At 37.4% G+C, this 23467-nt stretch overlaps 1 protein-coding gene across 2 annotated transcripts in view; it reads right to left on the reverse strand.

Moving 5' to 3' along the window:
* LOC110025253 (serine/threonine-protein kinase STY8-like) overlaps positions 1 to 23467 on the reverse strand; it is a 35751-nt gene that overhangs the window by 8497 nt on the left and 3787 nt on the right. Inside the window, exons 6-9 of one of the 2 annotated variants that reach the window (XM_020725622.1) lie at positions 7066 to 7145; positions 6838 to 6900; positions 6603 to 6721; positions 4570 to 4625 (exon numbers count right to left, since the gene is read on the reverse strand). In XM_020725622.1, coding sequence (XP_020581281.1) covers positions 4570 to 4625; positions 6603 to 6721; positions 6838 to 6900; positions 7066 to 7145 — 318 coding nt within the window. Of the gene's footprint in view, positions 1 to 4539; positions 4626 to 6602; positions 6722 to 6837; positions 6901 to 7065; positions 7146 to 23467 lie in introns of both variants that reach the window. The other variant, XM_020725621.1, reaches the window with a different exon arrangement.

The following is a 23467-nucleotide window of genomic DNA, read 5'->3' on the forward strand; positions in this document are numbered from 1 at the left end:
GCTTTCTCAAGTTGAAACATGATTGAAAAACATGTTCAACTTGGATTCGAAATATCAGACGAGGAAGATTCTTTGTGAGGTAGAACTTAAAGTATTCATGTCGCACTTGATAATCAACCCCAAGAGCATTTAGAGATATTTTTAGTTGACTGTAATCGTCTATGACTGTAGTTTCTGCAAAATTTGTAGGTAGGCCGAAAACTTCTACAAATAATGTTGTAGGGAAGTTTGCAGGGAAGCAAATAACCTACAGGAAAAGTAGCTGCAGGGAAAAGAAAGAACACGTGCAAGGAAAGTTGTAGGGAATTGCTTGCAAGTAAAAAAGAACAGGGAAAGCTGCAGGGTATGGTCCTATATGTAAAATGAAGAACACTTGCAGGGAATGCTGCTGGGTATGACCTGCCGGAAAAAAAAGAATATCTACAGGGAAATTTGTGGGGTATAGCTTGCAGTTAAAAGGGAAAAAACACCTCTAGGGAAAGCACAGGCAAAAGAAATAACACCTGCAGGGAAAGTTACAGGGTATGGTCCTGCAGGTAAAAAGGAAAACACCTGCAGAGTATGACCTGTAGGGAAAACTATAGGGCATGATCTTGCAGCAAAAAAAGAAGAACACATGCAGGGAAAGCTGTAGGGTATGACCTGCAGATAAAAAGAAAGAGCACTTATACAGAAAGCTGCAGAGTATGGCCTGCAAGAAAAAAAATAAAAAGAAAGAACACATGCCTAACTTCATCATCAGAAAGCACATCAAATCTCTGAAAATCAACCTTCTCCTGCTTGAGTGGATCAACAACCTTGCTACTAAAAACACACTTAAGCTCTTCAGGTTTCTTTTTTATGAAAAACACAACATAACTCGAGTTTATGAGAGTTCCCAGTCGAGATGCTAATGCAGCATTGAGAGTTGTGGAGCCAGCTATCCCACCCCTCCCAAATCCTTGAGCTCCAGGAGATGGCAAGTTGTGCTTTGAAATAAGAGGAATTCAATGATCTCTAAACACCATCAATTCTCAACTTTCATGAATGGAAACTAAAATATCACACCCACCAAGAAGTTCACCCTTGCAGTAGAGAGGATTTTTGGCTGCTCCGGAACTACACGGAGAGAGTTCCTGAAGGTAGTTCTTGCAGGAAGGAGTTCCGACAGCTAGGGTCTGCCCGGAAATGAAGTTTTCGAGGTATAGGGCCAGCAAGAGGGAACTCCGGCAGTGGAAAGGGCTGCAGAAGGAAATTCTGGCGGCGGGGCCTGCAGGGAGAAAAAGTTTTCGGCGAAAAACTGAAAAGAGAAGGCGGAGAAAAGGCCTGCAACATGACAAAGATTGTCGGCTGCAAGGTAAAAAAATTTTCAACGGTAGACAACTCTAGAGTTTTTTTCAAGGCTTTTATATCATGTTGATTTTCAAAATTTAGCGGAATTGTATTATTGATATGAAAAAGGGGTATAAATATCCATACATAAATTCTAGAATAGAAAAGACAAGAAAAAAGAAATAATATCAAATGAAAGGTATAACACCAATATCTCCAATTAATCAATTTATAATAATTGCTTGTAGATAAAAGAAACAACATAAAATAGGAAAGCCAAAAATAAGAAAAAAAAATAAATCAAATCCTTATAACGAAACAACATAAAATAGGAAAGCCTAAAATAAGAAAAAAAAATAAATCAAATCCTTATAATTTCTAACAGGAAAATTTTTTTTCCTAATATAACTTCTAATAAATAAGTATATATATGTGTGTGAGTGTGTGCGCGCGCGCGTGTTATGTACACACACACCTATTAAATTAAACTAAACCAAATAAACCTCCTAAATTTGCTTTGAATTGCAACTGACCAAATCTGTAGTTACAGCAGGTATTAGCTGTCAGAATTTTGGAGGAAAATTGCAGTAATTAGAAACACTTTGGAAGCTTGGAAATATGAGGAAACCCTTTTCACTCTCTGTTTTTCCTGAATTACAGCTCTCGAGTAGGCAATTTGGAGAGAAAGCCAATATATACGGAAGAATGAAGAAAAAGCTTGTATGAGGAGAAGTCAAGTCCTAGTAAAACAATTAACTGAGGAGAAATTCGTGTAAAATTGAGATTAAATTTTAAGAATTTCAAATTTTAATGAAGTTGTTATTTCTAGACTACTAACGCAAGGAGGCAAGCTCGAGATGTGTAGGAAAAAAAATTCAATGCAAGGCTGATCAGCCCAAATGAAATATTGTTAAATTAAGAATCAAATATACTCTATATGACTAATGCTCATTACTGCTTATTAGTAATTTTATTTTTTACGCATGCATTTAAAAATTCTTTCATATTGAGCATAGTTATTAAGCATAAATTGTTGATTATTACCTGTTACTTTATATTATTGCTCATATTAATAAAGTGATTTTTTGCAAATACAGCCAGGTTAATAATTAATGAATATGAAAATAATTATAACTGATAATGTTAGATCGAAAAAATATCAGGTATGTTGTGATAAATAGACAATTATACTGATGAAATGCCCAAGATAAGATGAGCCTTAATAGAGAAATGATCAAATTCTTAATATTAAAGTTGAAGAGGACCCATCAGTATTGTGGGGCCATTGAGAAATACAGCATTGGGATGACCAACTTTTATCAATGATTATTATGACCAACGAGCTGAGTGACAGACCCAATAGAATGAAATGAAACTAGTAAAAATCTACACAAATATAATACAACTTAATTAAAATAGAGAAGATTGAGAATAAAAAAAAAGATAGAAGTGAAGCAAATCCATATATAACTTTGCACATTATAGTGACTTGAATGACTTATCAATGATAATTAAGTTTATTTATGAAAGCTATTCCTTACATCGTTTATAAGCATTTTTTTTTTCTATTTGATTATCAAATCAAATGTTTAGTTGTTAATATAGATTATCAAAGCATGTTACTCGTGTTAGCCACTGACCAACATACATATTATTTTTCTTCTTACATGTTTGAAACTTATTTTAACATTATTTATCTCACTGAGTGTGTAACTTCTCAGTTACTATAATATTACAATTCTGGAAGGAGTAAGAAGCAAGTGGATCGTAAGCCAGGTGACTTGTCATTTTTTTATAGCTTTTGAATGTAAAATTTTGGGTGATGATAGTAGATTCTTAGATATGTTGATTTCGTATTTAAGTGTTATAGAAACAACATATCTTATTATAGATATATTTATACATGCCTCTTGATTTATGTTTAATATCAATGAATATTTAATAAAATGAAATGTATGAATTTGTTCATGACGATTAGGTAGGACTCATTCTCCATTCAATCGATCCTGATTGGTACACATCAGGAAGGGTGTCGGTGAAAATTGAGTCTGATTAAATCATCCGCTTACGTAACACTTATGTTACACTTGTGGGGGTCAGTTGAGCCGAAAGATGCACAATAATTTTGTGCAAACTAAATTCAACAATTAACATGAATGAATGGAAAAAAACTGTCTTGAAACTTCCCCCGAGAAGTTAGGAGCACAATCCTAAGGAAGATGATGATGATATGACAAAGCGTTGCATAGACACATTACTAAGCAGTTAATCATAATTATGTTACCGTAATGTGCACTATTGCAAGTGCTCACAACTAAGAATTGTCCCTAATTTATTATACGTGAAATGACCTCTTGGTAGTGTATTTATATAGCGGAAGCAAAACTGAACTCAATCATTTAAGCTCATATTAAAGAAGAAAGCAATAAAACCAATTGCAAGTCATTTTGTAGTCACCTTATATCTCTCAAAATCAACAATAATCTCTAAAAGTAGCACAGAATCTAGCTCTTTTTTTCAAGTGTCATCCATTACTGTAGATCGCACTGACTCTTGCACAGACATAATTTCAAACACTTAATGTCATGCTAATCATGGACAGAAACTAATACCTCATCTGTAGAGCTCAAATCGTCACAATAGTAATATTCATAGATTAGCCCAGCTCAAGTAACAAAAATTTCAAACTTACAGAGATGATACTAGATGAATTAAAGATACTGGTTTATAATGCTGACAATTGAGCAATTCCTTAAAGTTGACATCTAGAAATTTCAAACAATATTTTTAGTCATCTTGATTCATATCTAAATTATATTCAGAAGAATTCTACAGAGATAGATGCTTACAACCATTGATGAAATATGTCAAACAGAATAATAACGACTACATTAGGACATTTTTATGGTATTGAGATATTCTTCACCATCAATTGTGCAAACCGAACAATTAACTTCTCTTGATTGTACGAATTTCATGATAACAAAAATCAAATCATAAAAACTTCAAACCAACCTTTAGAAAATTAAAATAGCGAAATCAGCATCCTTATCACTAAGATTAAGCTAGGGGGAAAAAAAGAGCAATCCATTCATGGTTAAAGTGAAGGGGGCAATCAGTTCACAAGTTATGAAGAACACATTTAGAGGTATGAGAGCTAGTAAGAGGAATAGTTTCTCTCTCTGATTTCAACTGAAGAACATGAAATTGAAATTCAATGCAATGCACCTCTTGAAGAATCAAAGCAAAAGAAAATACATCCACTGTTGTGTCATATTCTTCATTTCGAAATACTTCTGGAGCTACATACCTGCCTGTTCAATAAAAAAAACAGCATTACAAAAACATAAACTGCAAATTCAATGGTTACTACTAGCAGCGTAATTTAAATGCTTATAGAACTAAAATTACGTTGATTCAAAACAGCAACCAATCTGAAACAAAATAGTTCTCCAACAAAAAAGAATAAATATTATTTTATCTGCATTCTGCAATGGAGCTTCTAGAGGAAATAGAAAACAAGTTAACAAGCGTTTTAATAACAGCATCTAAACCATGGGCGTCGATCTTCTCTCTCAAAAAGTTAAAAAATCAGAACATCACTATTTTCCAGAAACTACATAGTTAATATCATCCATTAGTCCATGTTCCCAAATGTTTTCCAGGGATGGACATCATAATTAAACAGGAATTCTCGACATTAACATTGTGACAATAGTTAGCTCCATTTGAAGAACTTGATTGAAGAGGAATTTTACATTATAAAAAAATATTTAGAACACTTTCCACAATTGTTAATATCAAGTTTAGGATGGTAAAATATTAACATGAAGCACAAACATGAAAATGGGACAGAACAAACATTAGATGAAAAGGAGACGGTGACACAGTATAATTGTAATTAGGAAAACACATGGGCATGTTTTTATGTTTAATGTAAATAAATAAATAACATGTGGAATTGTCATATATATATAGAAAACCTGCTTTCAACAAAAAATAACTAAATAAATAAATGATCATTTACATATCAAATATTTGACCTAACATTGCCTACATTACATTAGTAGTGTGATGAATCAGTTTATATAATCCTAAGAAACACCCCGTACAGCCTGTAAAGCTTGGACAAAACAATTCCATTAAAAAAAAAGGAGAATTTTAATCATGAAGCATACATAGATGTCGATTTTGTGGATTCTTTGGTTGACAAGAAGCTAACTTTAGAATACTGGACATCGTTATAAGACAACCACATGAATTGGATAAGTAAAAGCAAACATGTGATAGCAAGATCAATCAAAAAAGTTAAAATTATATTAATGGCACTAAAACTCAATGGATTATGCTATGGCTAAAACATCTTGAAAAACTTAAATGTTGAATGAAAATATCCTATAAAGTTCTAGCTTGATAAGAAGTCAACCATCAATAATGCATATAATCCCGTGCAACGTGAACATACAATACATAATGAAGTTGATGGCCACCCGATAAAGAAGAAACTTGATAGTGGTCTAATCTGTACTCTCTTCGTAATCATAAGAGAACAACTTATTAAGGTTCTCACCAAAAGATAACAGGAGCAGTTTCCAAAAATTATCAGGCAAACTTCAAATAGATGACATCCATATATCCGGCTACAAAGTAGTTTCTCACACATTCAAAACTTTCGCCAGTTTGGACCAATATTTACCAAGAAGCGTGCCATATTCCTTCTTCTTTCACAATCACCTCATTGATTTGTGGATCTCTACAGCTTATTTTACAAATATTATTCTATCTACTCATCAATCTATGGACTGTTATAACTATTATTCCAAAATTTCCTAGGTTTCTTGTTAGAATCTCTCCAAATATTGCAAAAGTATTACATAAAATATTTGAAATACCAAATCAATTCTCTTTCATTCTTGTGAAATCTATTTAGTCATCAGGCCTGGAGGACGTAAATGTCCAAGTTAGCACTTTTTGTCACACATTTCCTAATACATTTGTGCCCACTATCACCATCATTAGCACTACTATAATTTAAGATTAGATTTAGGAATCATCATTTTTAATTTGTTACTGTTAAATGTTTTCGGAGTGTTAAAATTATTCTTTAGAAATTATTATGAACAACTTCTATCCAAGTTACTCAAGCATTCCTTTAAACAATGGTGATTTGTCAGTTTTATTTAAAAAAATGCATCTGAAGCATTTCCAAACAAGGCCCACATAATTTAGATGATAAAATACAGTTATTAACATTTTGAGAGGGTAAAACCAGATCAGCTGCAACAACTCACAGCCATTGTCTTCACAAACCAGTGGTCTGTCCTCTCTGATAGATTTCGTCATGTCCAGCAACTTGCTTAGGCCAAAGTCTGCAACCTTCAGTAGTCCTGAATCATCCCGCAATATATTTCTGTATTCTTGCAATGAGTGTAGAAAAAACTTTATCTTTAGAATATTCAAGTAAATAGATAGAAGAATATGGTGAACCAGACAAGAAAAGCAAAAAAGATGCACTGGTAATCTTACGAAGGCTCTAGGTCACGGTGGATGATTGCTTCGGGTTTATGTTCATGCAAGTAATTCATTCCCCTGAGAAAAACAGATAACAGCAACAATTCATATAAAAATGCATTCTAAGCATTCCAATTTATGTCAAAATTAATAGGTGCAATATTGGAAGATTCATTCACGTTTTTATGTGGAAGTGGCTGCGGCAAACCTTCCAACTAAGTAAGCATAGAAAAGTTACTAAACCTTGCAATATCCAGTCCAAAAGTTACAGCCAATAACGGTTTTAAGGCCCCTTTTCTTTTTAAGAAGGCACGAAGGTCGCCCTGCATTCAAAGGAAATTTTTTTAGCAAAAATAGAAATATTCATTAAACAAGTCGTGAAATGATAATAGCAATAACTGAACAAGTCTTACTAAGAAAAAGTCCGCCAAAATGCTAAAACTAGGCAGTTCACATTCTGCATTGTATTTTGGAAGCAAAGTGTCAAATTGTACCATGCTACTCGCTTAATTTAACATGCATAACACAATGGTAATAATAAAAATAAACTCATTTCCTTCACACAAACTGGACATGATAATTTTATATTACCCTTGAAGCCACATTTTTTCTATTTGTCCCGCGCACAATTATCATGATCATCTCATATCCAAAGCCCTAATTTCTGACCAAAGACACTATAACCAATGTGATAGGAATTAGGGCAGATATAATATACTTTTATTCCACTGAAAGCAAATCAACAATTACAATTCCGAAGACACTAAGAAAAAGTTCGGCAAAATGGTAAAACTAGGCAGTTTACATTCTGCATTGTATTTTGGAAGCAAAATGTCAAATTGTACCAAGCTACTTGTTTTATTTAACATGCATAACATAATGGTAATAATAAAAGTAAATTCATTTCCTTCAAACAAACTGGACATGATAATTTTATATTACCCCTGAAGCCTCATTTTTTCTATTTGTCCCACACACAATTATCATGATCATCTCATATCCAAAGCCCTAATTTTTTACCAAAGAGACTATATCCCATGTGATAGGAATTAGAACAGATATAATATACTTTTATTACACTGAAAGCAAATCACCAATTACAATTCCGAAGACACAAAGATAACCACCTACAATTCAAGAGATAGGTGAGCTCTACCAAATCCTAACTCCTAAGACTCTGAATAATAATAACAAACATGCCCAATCCTAAACATAATAAACATATTTATATCAAATAATAATAATAATAAATGACTAAAGTGTCATTTTAGCCTTGAGCCTAAAATAAGTCTTCAATTTAATTGGCAGGCTCGATGTGGCGGAAAGCGCCTTTTGTGACGATCAAACATTGCTCCCCTCCCAATAAGATACATTAACCTTAAGGTGAAAAAGAGGAGACCGTTGTTGGATCAAGTCGTATGACTCTCACATGGTGTCATAATCTGATATCCCTTTTCAATTAATCAACACTTATTCCCCCCTGTTGATTCTTGGCACACCTCATTTAGCTCCAGTGGCTCCAAAAGAACTTGCATATCCTCTGTCAAGGTAGGGGGAAGTGAAGAAGAAGGCACATTATCGCCAATAACACATCTCAGCTACGATACGTGGAAAATTGGATGAAGTGTCGATAAAGGTGTCAATTTTAGATGACAAGCCCCGTCCCCATTGCGCTTTGTGAACGCATAAGGGCCAACATAGCATGGGTAAAGCTTCTCATTCTTGCGTCTAACCAATGTATTCTGCCGATAAAGCCAAAATTTTAAATAAGCCCTATCTCCTATTGCAAATGGCACATCCCTTCAATGTCCATCGACACGCTTCTTCATAAGTTGTGCTTTCAACAGATGTCCCTTCAATTCTGCCTACATATTGTCCCTCTCTTTTAAGTACTTATCCACCAATGAAACCAACATAATATTGTGTCTATAATTCACCAAGTGAGATGGATCACAGTCATACAAGATTCTAAAAGGGATAGTTTGAAAAGTTGTATAATATAATGTGTTGTATCTACACTTTGGCCAAGATAGTCATTTCACCCACTACTTAGGTGCATCGAAGACAAATCATCACAAATAGGTCTCCACGCTTCCATTAACAACTTCTGACTGCCCATCAGTTTGTGGGTGGTATGCTATAACTTTTTTTAACACAATTCCTTGCATTCTAAACAGCTCCTTTCAGAAATGACTCAAGAAGACCTTATCCTGATCTGACACTATCGATTCGGAGATCCCATGCAAACGAACAACCTCCCTTATAAAAAACACTGCGATAGAAACAACAGTGTAGGGATGGTGTTAAGCTATAAAGTGTGCGTACGTGCTCAACTAATTCACCTCCACCAAGATGATTGTAAATCTTTATGACTGAGATAAGCGTTCAGTAAATCCATCGTCATCCTCACAATTTCTCTGATAATGCTAGAGGTTGCAGCAACCCCCCGGTGTTAAAACCATGTACTTGTGTCGTTGCCACACATCAAACCTTGAAACCATGTGCTCCACATCTTTTCTTATTCCCACCGAATACAATTTTGTCGCTATCCTCCAGTATGTTTTAAGCACTCTCAAATGACCCTAAGAGAGCTGCCATGAAACTTATATACTAACTTCGGTACTTTCCTTGAATCCAGAGCATTAGATAGTGTCTCTGTTAAAGTAATTGTTGGCCATTCAATAAATAAAAGGGATAGTTGTTCTCTCCATTCGCTGAAGCTGACTGGATCTTGTTCAATTCTTCATCTGCCTCATTATTTTTCCTTAAGACATCCCAATCTAAAACCAAAGGAATTGACAATGCCAACAAATGAGTTTCCTCCAGATGTTGTGATAAGGCATCAACGACCTTATTCTCTAATCCTCGATGATATTGCCCCAACATTTGAGACAGCCATCATTGATGTTTTTCAATCACCATTTGTTGTTCTAACAAAAATTTAAGATTGTGTTGATCCGTGTGTACTCTAAAACAACTTCCCAACAAATACGGAAGCCATTTCTGACTGACAAGCACAGTTGTCATGAGCACCCGCCCTTAAACTGACTTGAATCTGACCCTCGTTGTCAAAACTGGACTGAAATAAGAGAGGTCGTTGGCGCTGCATGAGAATTGCGCCTAACCCATAGCCTGAAGCATTTGTATATACAATGAATGGTTGGTTGAAATCAAGTACCATCGGGTCTTCTTTAACTTCTCAAAATCCTAGGTCGCTGCTTCCCCTCACTGGAAGTTATCTTTCTTTAGTTGATCTATCAACAGACATGCAATCAAATTGTAACACTTCACAAACTTCAAATAATATCCCGTAAGTCCCAAAAATAGTCTCAACCCCTTCAAGGCCAAAGGTAGTGGCCAATTCAACATAGCCGCCACCTTCAATAGCTCCATTGACACATTTACAGCCGACACCCCATGTCCTAAGTATTCCACCTTTGACTGGACAAATGAACACTTCATTAAGTTATCATGAAGCAGGTGCTCACCGAGTACCGTCAACACATTCAAATGATCAATATGATCTTCCAAGAAACAGTTGTACACCGAAGGAAAGGCTGAAACACCTTATTCATCTGAAATGTAGCCAGCGTGCGATCCCGAATGGCATAACCAGAAATTCATAACGACCCTCATGAGTTTGAACCTATGCACATCAGTCGACCACATCCATATCCTGACTTCAAATCAATCTCAGAGAATATCGCAGCCCCAAACAAGTCATCCAGTGGCTCATCAAGCACATGGATGGAAAATTTGTAAGGTATTGTTTTCTTATTCACTACCCTATGATCTACATAGAAACGCCAACTCACGTCTTTTTTTTTACCACAAGAGTAGGCTAGAGAAAGGGTTCACACTGAGCTATGATCTCAACCTCCATTCTCGGACCAATCTCTCAATCTCGTCCTTTTATACTTGGGGGTAGCGAAAGGGATGTACATTTATGGGATAAAACCCCTAGTCTTGAAATTTTTGCATGCTCGTGCTCCCTCACAGGCGTGAATCCACGTGGTAACTAAAAATTTTATGCAAAGTGTAAGAGTTGTTGGATCGGTGTCGGAATCTTTGATAATTACACAATTTGTATCTCTTCCATGTCATGCAACTCAATTAAGTAGTTGTTGACCTCGCTTTCGGTCGAGGTGCAGTTTTCTCCTCCTTAGTAGACTAGGATCTAGCCGTAGTACATTTTTGTCGACCACTCCTAAAAAACTAGTGAAGGAGCCCTCCCCGTTAGCAATTCTGAACTTTTCTTCGCTCGACTTGATGTTCCATATACTAGTTTTGACCGTTATTGCTTAGCAGGTAAGGCTAGAGTATTCCTATAGTACTGTCGGCCTTAGGATTGACTGTACTCGTTGATTTGGCGTCATCATCCTCTGCACCGTCCTGTTTGCTTGAACTCATACCGAAATTTTGATAGAATTCGAATCGCGACGCGTTTTTGACCCGATCGACGACGAGGTTGCCCAGACGACTCCGAATGACGAAATGGACTGCGCCGATGCGTCCGGAACATCGATTTTGCCTTTGAAGGACGTTCGTTTCATTGCGACGGCGCGTCTTTCGGAAAATACATATTTAAGTGTTAATTATAATAATAAATAATATTTTATTATTATTATTATTATTATAATTAATAACTTATATTAAAAATCCTTAACCTAATTTCATTTTCCCCTCTCCCATTTCTTCCTCTCGCGTTCGTGGACCTCTGCACTAGCCACAGTTCGCTCGGTTTCACCTAGCCCGCTCCTTTGTGTCTCCTTCGTGTCGTTGGAGTCTCGTTCCCGTGCTCGCCTCGCGCACGCAGAACGATCCCGTGACCCATTCTTTATCGTATCTCAACCTCTGCGAGGATCTCATCCTCTGCCTCTCGCACGCCCGTATGGAGGCGTCTGCTCCTCTCGATCCTTCGATCCGTATGCGATCCCCTAATCATTCCCTCTCATTCTCTCTGGTTTATATGATACTCTGTTTGGTGCGGGGGAACTCTGTCATTTTCTTCTCTCGCTTACTTCTTTAGCCTATTGTACTTGGGTTGGTTTCCTCTTACTGTTGAAAGAAGGATTGAAGTGGAGGAATGCTTTGAAAATTTCTGTGTGGTTTTTCTTTGCTTCAGGGAGGTACTTTCTCCCCCCTCTGTGCCTTGTCTTTCTTCGGTTTTCTCTCTGCCGAGCCCCTTAGTTTAGTGCAGTGGACGATACAGTATGCCTGCGTGATATAACACTTTTTTTTTTTGAAATACTTGGTACTCAAACATCTAGAAATGGAAATGTGAGCATGTTCTAGGAGTTAGACTTGATTACTTGCTTAAAGTAGTGAAGCTATGGCATGTTTATATTCATTGTAGCATATTTCTATTGGAAGCAATTAGGAGGGTTGAAACACAACTTTGAGGCAATGTTAGCTCCTCTTGTAAGCATGTTAGGATATGTATCATGAAAATTTTCATTTATTCTTATCTAGCATAAGACATTAAAAGGTTTATTTGGTCTTTCACACATGTGGCTGTGGTTGCCTCCTTTGTTTCACACATGTGGCTGTGGTTCGAAATCTATATAGAAATCTATATAGAGTATGAAAAGATTTATTTTGGAAGTCCCTCGGAACTTATTTTGAAGGCTTAGTGTTTAATTTATCACTGCTCTTTCTTGTTCAAGTATTGGTTGAGAAAAAAAGAATTTTTGAAGGCCTTGAAATGTTAAATTTGAGGTTTATGCATGCTTCTCTACTTCACGTTATTCTTCTCATATGAAACACATGTTGAGGTGAATTTGTTTTAGCCATCAAATAACACGGTTTTTGGCCTTTGCTGGGCTCAGTTTTGCCTGATCTAATCCTTGGTTTTTTTTTTTTTTTTGCATGGGATCTTTTTGTTGTTGGCACACTCAAGTCCAATATATGTGCAGGTTTATCCCCAAATGATTTAAAGTTGGTGCAGGGCGTATCATCCTCAGACTTGGCCCTGCTCGAGAGTTTGGCTTGGTTTGGCTTCGCCTTTTCTGGACCTTACCCGAGAGCTGGTTTGGAAGGTGGGCTCGGTTTTGCTTGCTTTGACCCTGCTTTGGCCTTGAATGGCTCGATTTTAGCTTTCCTTGGAGCTCGGATTTACTTGCTTTGGCTCTTACCCGAGAAGTGGTTTGGAGAAGGGACTTGATTTCGTTTGTTCTGGCCATTACCCGAGAGCTTGTTGAGAGCCTGTTTTGTGTCCCTTTTTCTAGTTCCTACCCGCGAGCTAGTTGGAGCTTGGTTATGCGTTTTTGGCCTTACCCGTAAGACCTATTGGAAATGGCTTAATTTGATCTAGTCTGTCTTGTTGGGCTTGAAAGATTTGGATGATTCTTCATGGATCAAATCTGTTATTCCAAAATGAGGGTTATATCTTGTACTCTCTTATGTATATCAAATACCTTCATATAATTGAGTAGGGTTGCCTCAGCCGTGAGCCTTACTTGTTGTTCCTTAGGTTGTCTTGGTTCGTGGGCTTTAGCAGTTGCCCCTTTGTTGCCCTGAGCCGAGAGTCTTAGTGGTTGCCTCTCTTATGGGTTGCTTTGGCCGAGGGACTTAGCTGTTGTTCATCTATTTATTGAAGCCCAGCCGTGAGCTTTTATGTGGTTTTAGCCGGAGGATTTCATGTTTATTTGATACGAGGAGATTTTCATTAAGTTTGGAATTGAATAGCTTTAATGTTGACATGATTTTTAGAAGTATAACTGGCCGCCGTCCCAGGGTTATTTTTCTTTTATTTAAATTGTGAAGTTCGGGAGATTTCCGCTTTTCTTTTATTTAAATTGTGAAGTTCGGGAGATTACTTGGTTGAGACGAATTGATTTCATAAAAGATATCTTTGAGGTTTGAATACTAGCGTTAGGAGGTCATTTTGACTTTGGTTGATCGACTTATGAAAATGTGAGAAAATGATACCCTTTCGGATTGATTCAAGGATCTTCGGGCTTTCATTTTTCAGGTCTTTTCGTCACGAGTTTTAAGAGCTGATTCATCCATCATTGTTTTCGATATTTTAGGTGAATTAGTCTTTCTTCTATCTCACCTCATTTTTGTTTTTTTCTTCTTTGCTTCTTGGTTCGGTTTTTGATACTTATGTCTGATACATAAGTATTCGCGTATAGCCTTTTGCTATACGTGAAACCATCAAGTAAGGTCGCAAGTAGGTCGGTTTTGTTTTGGGGCTTAGGGCGGTGATGACAAAGACACACTGGAGATAGAGCAGAATTGATATGTCATCCTAAGTCATCCCGATCCGATTCAGGAACCCATCAGGATCCGATTCAGAAACCCGATGAGTTGTAGGATGACAATATCATTCACCGATCGAAGACTAGCGGGAGTTGACCCAAACCTTCTTAGGTTGTTGGTAGCCTTATGCCCGACAGCGCGATCGACTCGTGGACAACTACTTTTCAAATTTGATAAAAATAAATTTGAAAGGAATAGATACACTTTTTTCAAAAACAAAAAATACATTTTTTCGCTACAAACAAAATTGATACAGCCCAGTTTTTGCATGTTTGAAACATGTGCATGCTAAAAATATAAATTTTAAATTTGGTTGTCCACCGGTTGATTATCTGATTGGGCTAAGGAGTACCCTCCTGACTTAGGTTCGATAGGACACCCTTATAGTTGAGTGGCGGGTTTTATACATCCGGGGGACCGAGTAGCCTTCAACGACCCTCGAGTACTAATATATAGTTGAGATAGCCCTACCCGAGTGCTTGCAGTCCCCTCTTTTTGAACTTTTTTTTCATATGTTCAACTTTTTTTTTTCATATGTTTTATCGAAACCTTTGGACAAAGCACTTGTGGTCCTCTTTCGGGATTTTCCCGTGTTCTCTACAATTTTCATAGATTTTCATCGATTTATCGCTTTGTCGATTTCCTCGTAAGGGGCATTTACCGTTCTTTCCCGAGTTTTCTGGGTGACGTTTCTTTGCTCTCGTTTATATAAAGCATTTCAGTTTGTTTCCTCAAGCTTTGTTGTCGTACTTGTTGCATCAATTACACCTAAGGAACAGCAGACCTCCCAGGTATACAGGTTTGTTTTATGTTTACAACATGTTACTTTCTTGCAAATCACCTACCTACTGTATTCTTTTTATTTTTCATTTACACCGCATGTTGTACTGCTTTCTTTACTACATACCTTACTGTTTGTCCTGTGCTACATATCCTACTGTTATGTTATACACTACAACTTCAACATGTTTCCTATAAAATATCTGAAGAACTACAATCATAGGCCGCTGGATTTGACATTATAAACTGACACTGTAGAAAACTTAAACTCGACACGACAAGGAGCTTGAAACTAGCGCGGTGGACAGCACGACTATCTTCAACATCAGAACATGTCTTCCCCAGCTAAACCATTCCTTTCCTAAAAATTAAAATAACAATCCATAGGATTTCGAGGTTGTTCGCCTAGCGCAACATAAATCCTCAATATTTTTTTTAGGCGTTTGTATAGATCTATTGTACGATCTAGCCCTAAATCATCTTAGGATTCAGAGGTTGTCAATTGTCATAACCTAAATCGTCACATCTTCCAGGCTATTTATGTGATTGTTTCACATGAATGTAAGCCCTAATTAATAAAACTGGTAGGATGAAACATTTAATAATTTCTCCTCGAAACTGAAGTCAAACCATAAGGTAGATTGAGAAGTCAACGAGGTTATCCTTCGGATCTGCGATATCTCCTAGTTCTTTCTTTAGATTGAGAAGTCAACGAGGTTATCCTTCGGATCTTCGATATCTCCTAGTTCTTTCTTCTTTGGATTCTACAATAAATGTTTCAAATTTGAGTCATTCCCCTCTCACACCTCTTTGTCCGATTTCGTTGAAAAGTCTCATCCTTTTGAAGTCCTTGAAGATAATTTTTCATGATTTTTATCGAGTATTCTTAAGTGACTTCGGTCATTTAAGATGTAATTAACTATATGGACTTACCCTTATAGGAAGTTTTTTTGAACCCATTTATTTAATTTTTCATATTAAATAGGAGAATTTGTCTGCAAATAAAACGATTTCGTAGACCAAACGGACGTCATATATTTCTTAATTTATTTGATCGAGTTTCATCCTCAAGTTTTGTGTTTATCCCTTGGGATGAATACGGAGTTTGAGGTAGAGTGCTCTTCCATTTAAACTTGAAAATTATGAGATCAGTTTGATTTCATATTTTTCTAAACTAAAATCTATATGTAAATTAAAGCATCCTTCCGAAGCGAGCGACGAGATTTCGATTCTGGCGATCGCAGCTTCCTACGGGCAACACACCCCCTACTTTTTATCGTCGACAGTAACTCAACCCTACATCATGTATTGCGCTAACCATGGTTTTGAGCGTCACTAAGGTCTTGCACAAACTAGGGTCACAGCGAAACCACCATCTTCTCTTCCTTCTAGAACTCCATTGTCGGGAGTTTCCTAGTCTCCCCTAAGGATTGCAACCATTTCATTCCCAATATCAATCAATGTTCCCTAATTCAAGGGGAAGAAAACCCTTCATCACCCGAATGACTTGCAAAGTTAAAATCACCCCCTTACAAATTCCTCTGCTCTTTTCCACCAGTCCTATCCTCATCATGACACCAAAATTTCTTGTTTCACCCATTTTAAGCCCAAATTGCTTCACTACTAGAGTAAAGATGAAAGCATAAATGGCCCCACTGTCTATTAAAATCTCCACGATCTGGCAGCGGAGTTTCATAGTCTGGTTCGACATTAATCCCACCAACAAGTTCAATGAGACTTTTGTCACATCTAAGTGAGAGGCTTCCTCCTTTCTCTCCTCATCACACACTGAGAACCTGTAAGGTCTGATCCTTGCAATGGTGTCCAAAGGCAAACTTTTTATGACATCAGAAGCATAACATTTTGGCTCGCTTCACCAAAATCTCCTTTTTTTTGTAAGGCATTTGAATGTCACCCTTGATCATGACCTGTTATTCTTGTCTCGTAGAGTTACTTTCTGGAATCCCACTGTTTGTGTTTTTGGTATCATCGTGGTTATAACATTGCGGTGTGGCACTCCACTTGTGTTACTCCTATTAGCTCGTTCAATTGCACTTTTATCTTTGACCTGTTGTGCTAATTCCATAGGTTCCCCCAATCCTGGAGGTCTCAACAGACAAAGTGATGCTCCAGTCTCGGTCTTTAACTGTTTCATGAAGTTACAATCTAACACTTTATCTGACATCCCTCTCAAACGACCAGATAACATCTTAAAATTCTCCTTATACTCCATAACAGACCCTTCCAGAACCAAAACAAAAGACTGCTCGTGCAATTCCCCTTCTCGAGTGGTTCCGAAACACTCAAGACTGCTCGTGCAATTCCCCTTCTCGAGTGGTTCTGAAACACTCCAACAATCGATCCTTGAAATCTTCACAATATCTGATCGGTTGATGTTGTTCTCCCTATTGATACCATGTTAGAGCCTTTCCTTCCAAACGAATGGTCACCACCATCAATTTCTATTCCTCTATCAACTCATTAATAACAAAATATATCTCTACACAATAGACCTAACTGTATGCATCCTCTCCTTCAAAGATTGACATCTTTATTTCCCTAATGTGCGAGTCTTCTCCACAATTCTCTCGCCCGAAGTTCATTCCCCCCATGACGCAAAGGTTGGTTTCCCTTCCTCAACCCATTTTGATTTTCATTTTTCCATATATCTAGTGTGCCCCATAATCAACTCGCACGTTCCCATAATCTCCATGATCGTCTTCTAACCGGAAGGTGTCTATAACAAAAGACACTGATGTTATTGGGTGTACCCTTATGTCGAGGTCCCACCCACCATGGTTCCCCATTCCGGGTTGAAATCCTTCAAATTGATCCTCTCATGTCCAAAATCGCCCTTCATCCTATTCTTCTTGTTGCCTATCATTTTAGTCATCCATATGTTGTATTACTCCTTCCAACTACAGACGCTCGAATTCGCTTCCCATTCCTTCATACGATCCCGCAGCTCCAAATCAACCCAAAGCAACCATGTTTCCCTCACATTGCATGAATTCTTTCCCATTGTTATCACTTGTGTATGTTACAAAAATAGTCACTGTTGAGAATCCTCCAAACAATTCTGAATGTCACAGCGGAATAGGATCATAGGATTTGAGAAAACTAGAACAATAAATTTAAATCAGAAGCATAATAAAAAAACAACCACAAAAGAACATAGAAATTTTAGGTGTAAAACCCTGAAAATGGAAAAAAAACCACAGTCACACCATCACAAATTTCACTATGAATTTCAGAGAGTTTTACAATGGATTCACACAAGTTTCTTCTCCACACTCGCATGAAGAAAATTAGTGCACCACTCCACACTCCTATTGATCCGACGCAGAAACTCATGTCGAAAAATACCAAAATCCTTCTCACCAACACTTCTCACCTTTACCAGGATTTTGTTGATGAACAAATAGAAGAATTTGTGGTCCAAGCCCGCACATACGCTGCCAAAAATCGAGACACAAATAGCAGTTCTCGTGAAAACTACTCCGGGTGCCTAGGCGCCCAATTCTTTGGAAAGAGGTGCCCCAGTGCCTGAAGTGGGCGCCTAAGCGCACGTTTTATGGGAAAGACTTCCACCATCCCGATCTGGGAACACTCAATGAGTGCTTAAGCACCCATAGCCCGACAACTTGGAGCCAGGTGCACTGACTGCGTGGAAGCCAGCTTGCCTATCGTTCATGGGTGCTACAATCAGACTCCACAACTAACAGTCACTTGATCTCGCAGCAGGTAGCGGAGGGTTTGTTTGGGACTCCACAATCTTCATTGTCATTTCTTTTAAGGTTGTGAGCCTCCCTCTAACCTCTCCTCAAAGGTCGAGAAACACTCATCCATTCCAGATCTGATTTGACCAATCACTTCCTCTAATTTCTTCTCCAAATGATCTACTTTCTTGGTAGTCATTACTCTGTGTACAATTTCAAAATACCTTCTATGCCAAAAAAACGACATGCACGAAACTCCAAACATCACAATTCCTAAATTCCTTAATGAGGTTCAATTCAAACTATTGGAAGCCGCCCAAAACTCCGAAAGCAGCATTCCAAACTTTTGTATGACACTGATCCCAATCTCAAGATGCGAAACTCCTTCATGTCGCGATCCTGATCGCCAATTTTGAACAAGAGCAGCACAGGACTCTTTTATGTCACGATCCTTCGACTTTCCTAAGGCATGTACCCCGCAATCCCCTGCTAGGTCTTGTTTCAAGTTCTGTCAAGACAAAAAGCTTCCCAGCTAGCTCCAATTGCGACTAGATCATGATTATGGAGCGAAAGGAGGACAATATGTGATCGTTTATACGTCGTGTTCTCTGTACACCGCAATGTCTCCTTTGCTTCGCAACTAGCTCTAATCGTAACTGGATAGCGATGACGAAGCATGAGGAGAAACAAGAAAGTTTTGGATCTCTATAAGTAGTAACCCCGTCAAAACTTTATCTAGAAGCTCTAAACACGACTGTATGACGATCCCACGTCATGTATTGCGCTGAGATGCCATCGGCTACTCCTGTTGATTGTTTCCAGAAATTTGCCCTAATGCCATTTAGAAAGGAATTAGGGAAAAAATACTATACTTTTATTCCACCGAAAGCAAATCAACAATTACAACTCCGAAGACCAAGATAACCACCTACAATTTGAGAGGTAGGCAAGCTCTCCAAACTCTAACTCGTAAGACTCCGGACAACAATATCAAGCATGACAAATTCTAAACATATAAACATATTTATACCAGATAATAATAATAAAAATAAATGACAAAACTATATGTTAGCTGTCGGCGTTTAAAAGGGGGAAGTTGCGTTTGAGTTAGCCTTACGCCTAAAATAAGTCGTCAAATTGACTAAAAAGGCTCGGTGTGGCAGAAAGTGTCATTTGTGCCGATCTAACACAATGTTTGAGGTCTTCACCTGTCAGTCCAAGGTATTAACTATAAAAAATAACTTTGGAGTCTTCACCACCCACCCTTTCGACCCTCTTGTACTTCCAAAATCCATTTCCACTCCCTGCATCAACTCCATTTACTTGTTATTTGTGTTTCATAATGGTTATATCTTATAGTGGCACATGAATATTATGTGTTATAACTATATCATTATCTTTGCATCATTTAGTTATTTGTCATGAGATGCAGTTGCTACTTGGACATGACCATCAATATATTATAATTAATGGGTTACAATGTCCATTAACATATAACTGCTTATATAAATAATAGGTCCTGGGTTATAATTCAAGATGAATGTCAATAAATAAATGACTTGCTTCTTGTATTCTTATTCGCGATCATCTCTTTCTTATGCTAATTGTGAGGCTCTTCTTTATCTCTATGATTTGTCTCCCACTTGCAGCATCCATGCCTCCGATATTTTTTTTTTAAAGTTTGGTGTGGGATGGTTAATTAAGAGAACCTCACTGCAGAATTTGAGTCATCAAATTCTGCATGCCTTCTTAAGGTAATTGAAGATGGTATGCTGTCCCTCAAGAGGGAATAAGTCGTGTCAATTGCTTCATAGCTGGCAACAGACGCCTTAGGAGCTTCTTGGGCATGGCTATCTCATTGATTTGTTTAGGTCATACCTGTTTTAGTACAGAAGAAAACTAATAATTGCTCGTAATTTGCTTGCTTTTTGGGATCTTCACTTTCTCTACCTTTTTCCCATTTTTTTTTCTTATGGCTTTGCCCCTTAAAGTTCATAAGCCAATTTTGCAAGTGTCCTCTACCTATCATAATTTTTTCACTGCAATAATATGAAAATTTTCCCATAAAATGATGTTTGCAATGCATAGTGGATGTTGTTGGCCATACGGTTCAACATGTCTTTGAAAGATTGTCCTCATAAAAAGCCTTTTGGGTTGGCTTTTTTGAGGTTCTTCATTCCGTTAAACTCGAAAGAATTATCCAGGCTAAGTTTAGATTGCTCTATCCGTTGTTCCTTAAGCTACAAAGCCTTCATCAAGATAAGAGGTACATGTTCTTCCAGAAGTGCGACTTTGTAATTGTAATGTCATAAAAGGAAGTTTGTCTTGTATGGCATGATTATTTTTTGTGCATCTATAAAACGTAGACTTCCCACTTCTCCCAAATGATGGAGAAAATATTTTGTCCGGACGGCCAATCATCGGAGGCCACGCCACCATACACGTCATCAGTGAGCGACATGACGGCCGGTGGTTGGACGTCCGGATAGAATATTAATTCCAAATGATGAGGTAAGAGATACCACGACTTCTTTTGGAAAGGATTTTTGCTAACTCCTTGACCATTAAAATAGTTTTCATGATACAAAAATCCCACAACTAGATTTCTCTCCTAAGTGCTTTGCTTAGACATGGTGGAAGCCTTGTCTGCAAGCCACACTATCGAAAAAATTGTTTCTGTGATTTGTGGTTCCTTAAGGTTGAATCCAACACAAAGTTGGAGAACCTGAGACAAGTTCAATTTGGGTTAAACCTTCACCACCAACCACTCTCATGATGTCGAAAATTCTCTCTGGGCAGCATTTTTTGTTAGATTGCTTGCATCTCTAGCCTCTACTAAAAGTGAGTAATGATATCCTATATGTGAATAATATGAAGTTCTCCCATGGCTGTGATCAAGGTCGAGCACCATACAATAATTGTAAAAATATGAACTACAAAAAGCTATTAAAAGTTGTCAGTCGGGTCGTATTTCCCCCTAAGCACAATAACTCCAAGGACAGAAAAGAGTTGAACCGAAATCATGGTTTGAATTGTACCCTCTATGACCGCAGCTACTCCAAGCACTTATGAGAGTCCTTAGGAACTATAGTTTTAAGTCACACTCAATGGCAATAACTGCTCCAAGGACTTAAAGGTGCCCAATCGAATATATGAATTAAACTGAAGAATTGGATGTATCCTATTGGAGTTTGGGTTTAGGCCAAACCCCTTTTTGCCATTTTGGCTTCGAGGACTAAGAAAATCGAATGAGTTGAGGTTTGGCTCCTATCCCTTTGTTGATTCTACCAAAGTTTTGCCTTAAGTCATACCATCTATGTATAATTATTCCAAGGACATGAAGAGGCTTATATATTAGGGTTGTGACTATAATGGGGCCTTTATCTATCCACAACTTCTCTAAGACTTTAAGGACTTCTAAAGGTTTTATGTTTTCAGTCATACCCATCTACCTATAGCTAGCATAAGACAAACATCTTGAAGCTAAAGGTTCGGGCAGAACCCTTTAAACGGTTGCTTGAAACACTTAATAGAGTCATATTGAAGTTATGGTTTTGGCCATACCCTCTTTGACTATAGCTATGCCAAAGACATCCTATCAAATTTATGCTTTGGATTGTATTTATATCTAACCACAACTTTATGGACTTCCATAGAGCCATTATCAAACCACAGTTTAGGTCAAAACCTCTTTAGCCTTAACCCAAAAAAAATGTATCAATTATTATTGAAAGGCATGACTGGACTATGGAATGGCCATTGCTCAATAGGTAAAAAACTGTATGTTGGAACCAAGACACCACTTCTTTGGAGAATAGGAACTTAGAATCCCCTCAGCATTTATGGTATGGAGATCATGAAAGATATTATTCTGATAATGTTTTATCAAGTTGGGAATCGAAGAGATATATTTTGCTTCTTTGTTGTTATTATTTGCATAAATAAACACTACTAAACATAATCAGAATGATATCAGTAAGGAATCATCCATTGAGGTTGGGTCTTCATTCGAGATGGCAAATATCCATATTAGCCTCTTTCATAGGGAGATATGCAATCCATTGTGTTTCTTTAAGGGATAATCCCCCAACCGACGACAGTAATCTAGTGACATAGTGCTTACTGCTAATTCACATCATCAGATTGGAATTCCATGGAGAAAAAGCATCACAAGTTCCGTGATACAAAGAAGGATTTACAGTTAGTATATGTTCATCGCACAAAGCTTGCCGCAATACCCTTTGATAGAACTCAGAAGTTTGTCATTAGAAATGTGTTAGTTATCTTCATGGGCCTGCTTTCCTAGAAACAAGCAACTTAAAGGTAAGTTAGGCAATCCGTAGATGGACCTTGTGCATACATATTCACAACATCAATTATGTAAGAAGCATAGAGGGACTTGAAAATATGAACAACCAGTCTGTGGAGCCTCACAATATAAATGTTTCTTGAATTAACAAGATGTAAATCAGCATCATGGTGATGTAGAGTTAAGAATGAAGTGCATCCCTTTTGATGAAAGGCCAGTTAGCAAAGGAAACTAACCTTAATGCCACAAATTACAAACAATGCATGGCATCTAAGCTTTGGTAAGCCACCACTGCTCAAAATCCCACCTCCAAAAATGTGCAAAGGGGATAACCTCAATAACAGTAATCCTACATGAGTGATTCAATAATGAACTCGTTCGCTAAGAGTTTTCATTTTGTGAGAGCCACACTAGACCCCTTGGAATTGATGCACTTTTTAGTTAATTAACAAGCCAATATTGTGGCACTACATCGAACCACTTACAGTCACAATCACTATAACCAACCGAGAAGAGGGGCAACCCTATTCATAATGTATTGTGTCAGCTATCTACACAAATTGATGTGTCAGCT

Source organism: Phalaenopsis equestris, unplaced genomic scaffold (assembly GCF_001263595.1).
Source record: "Phalaenopsis equestris unplaced genomic scaffold, ASM126359v1 Scaffold000297, whole genome shotgun sequence".
Taxonomy (NCBI): Eukaryota; Viridiplantae; Streptophyta; class Magnoliopsida; order Asparagales; family Orchidaceae; genus Phalaenopsis; species Phalaenopsis equestris.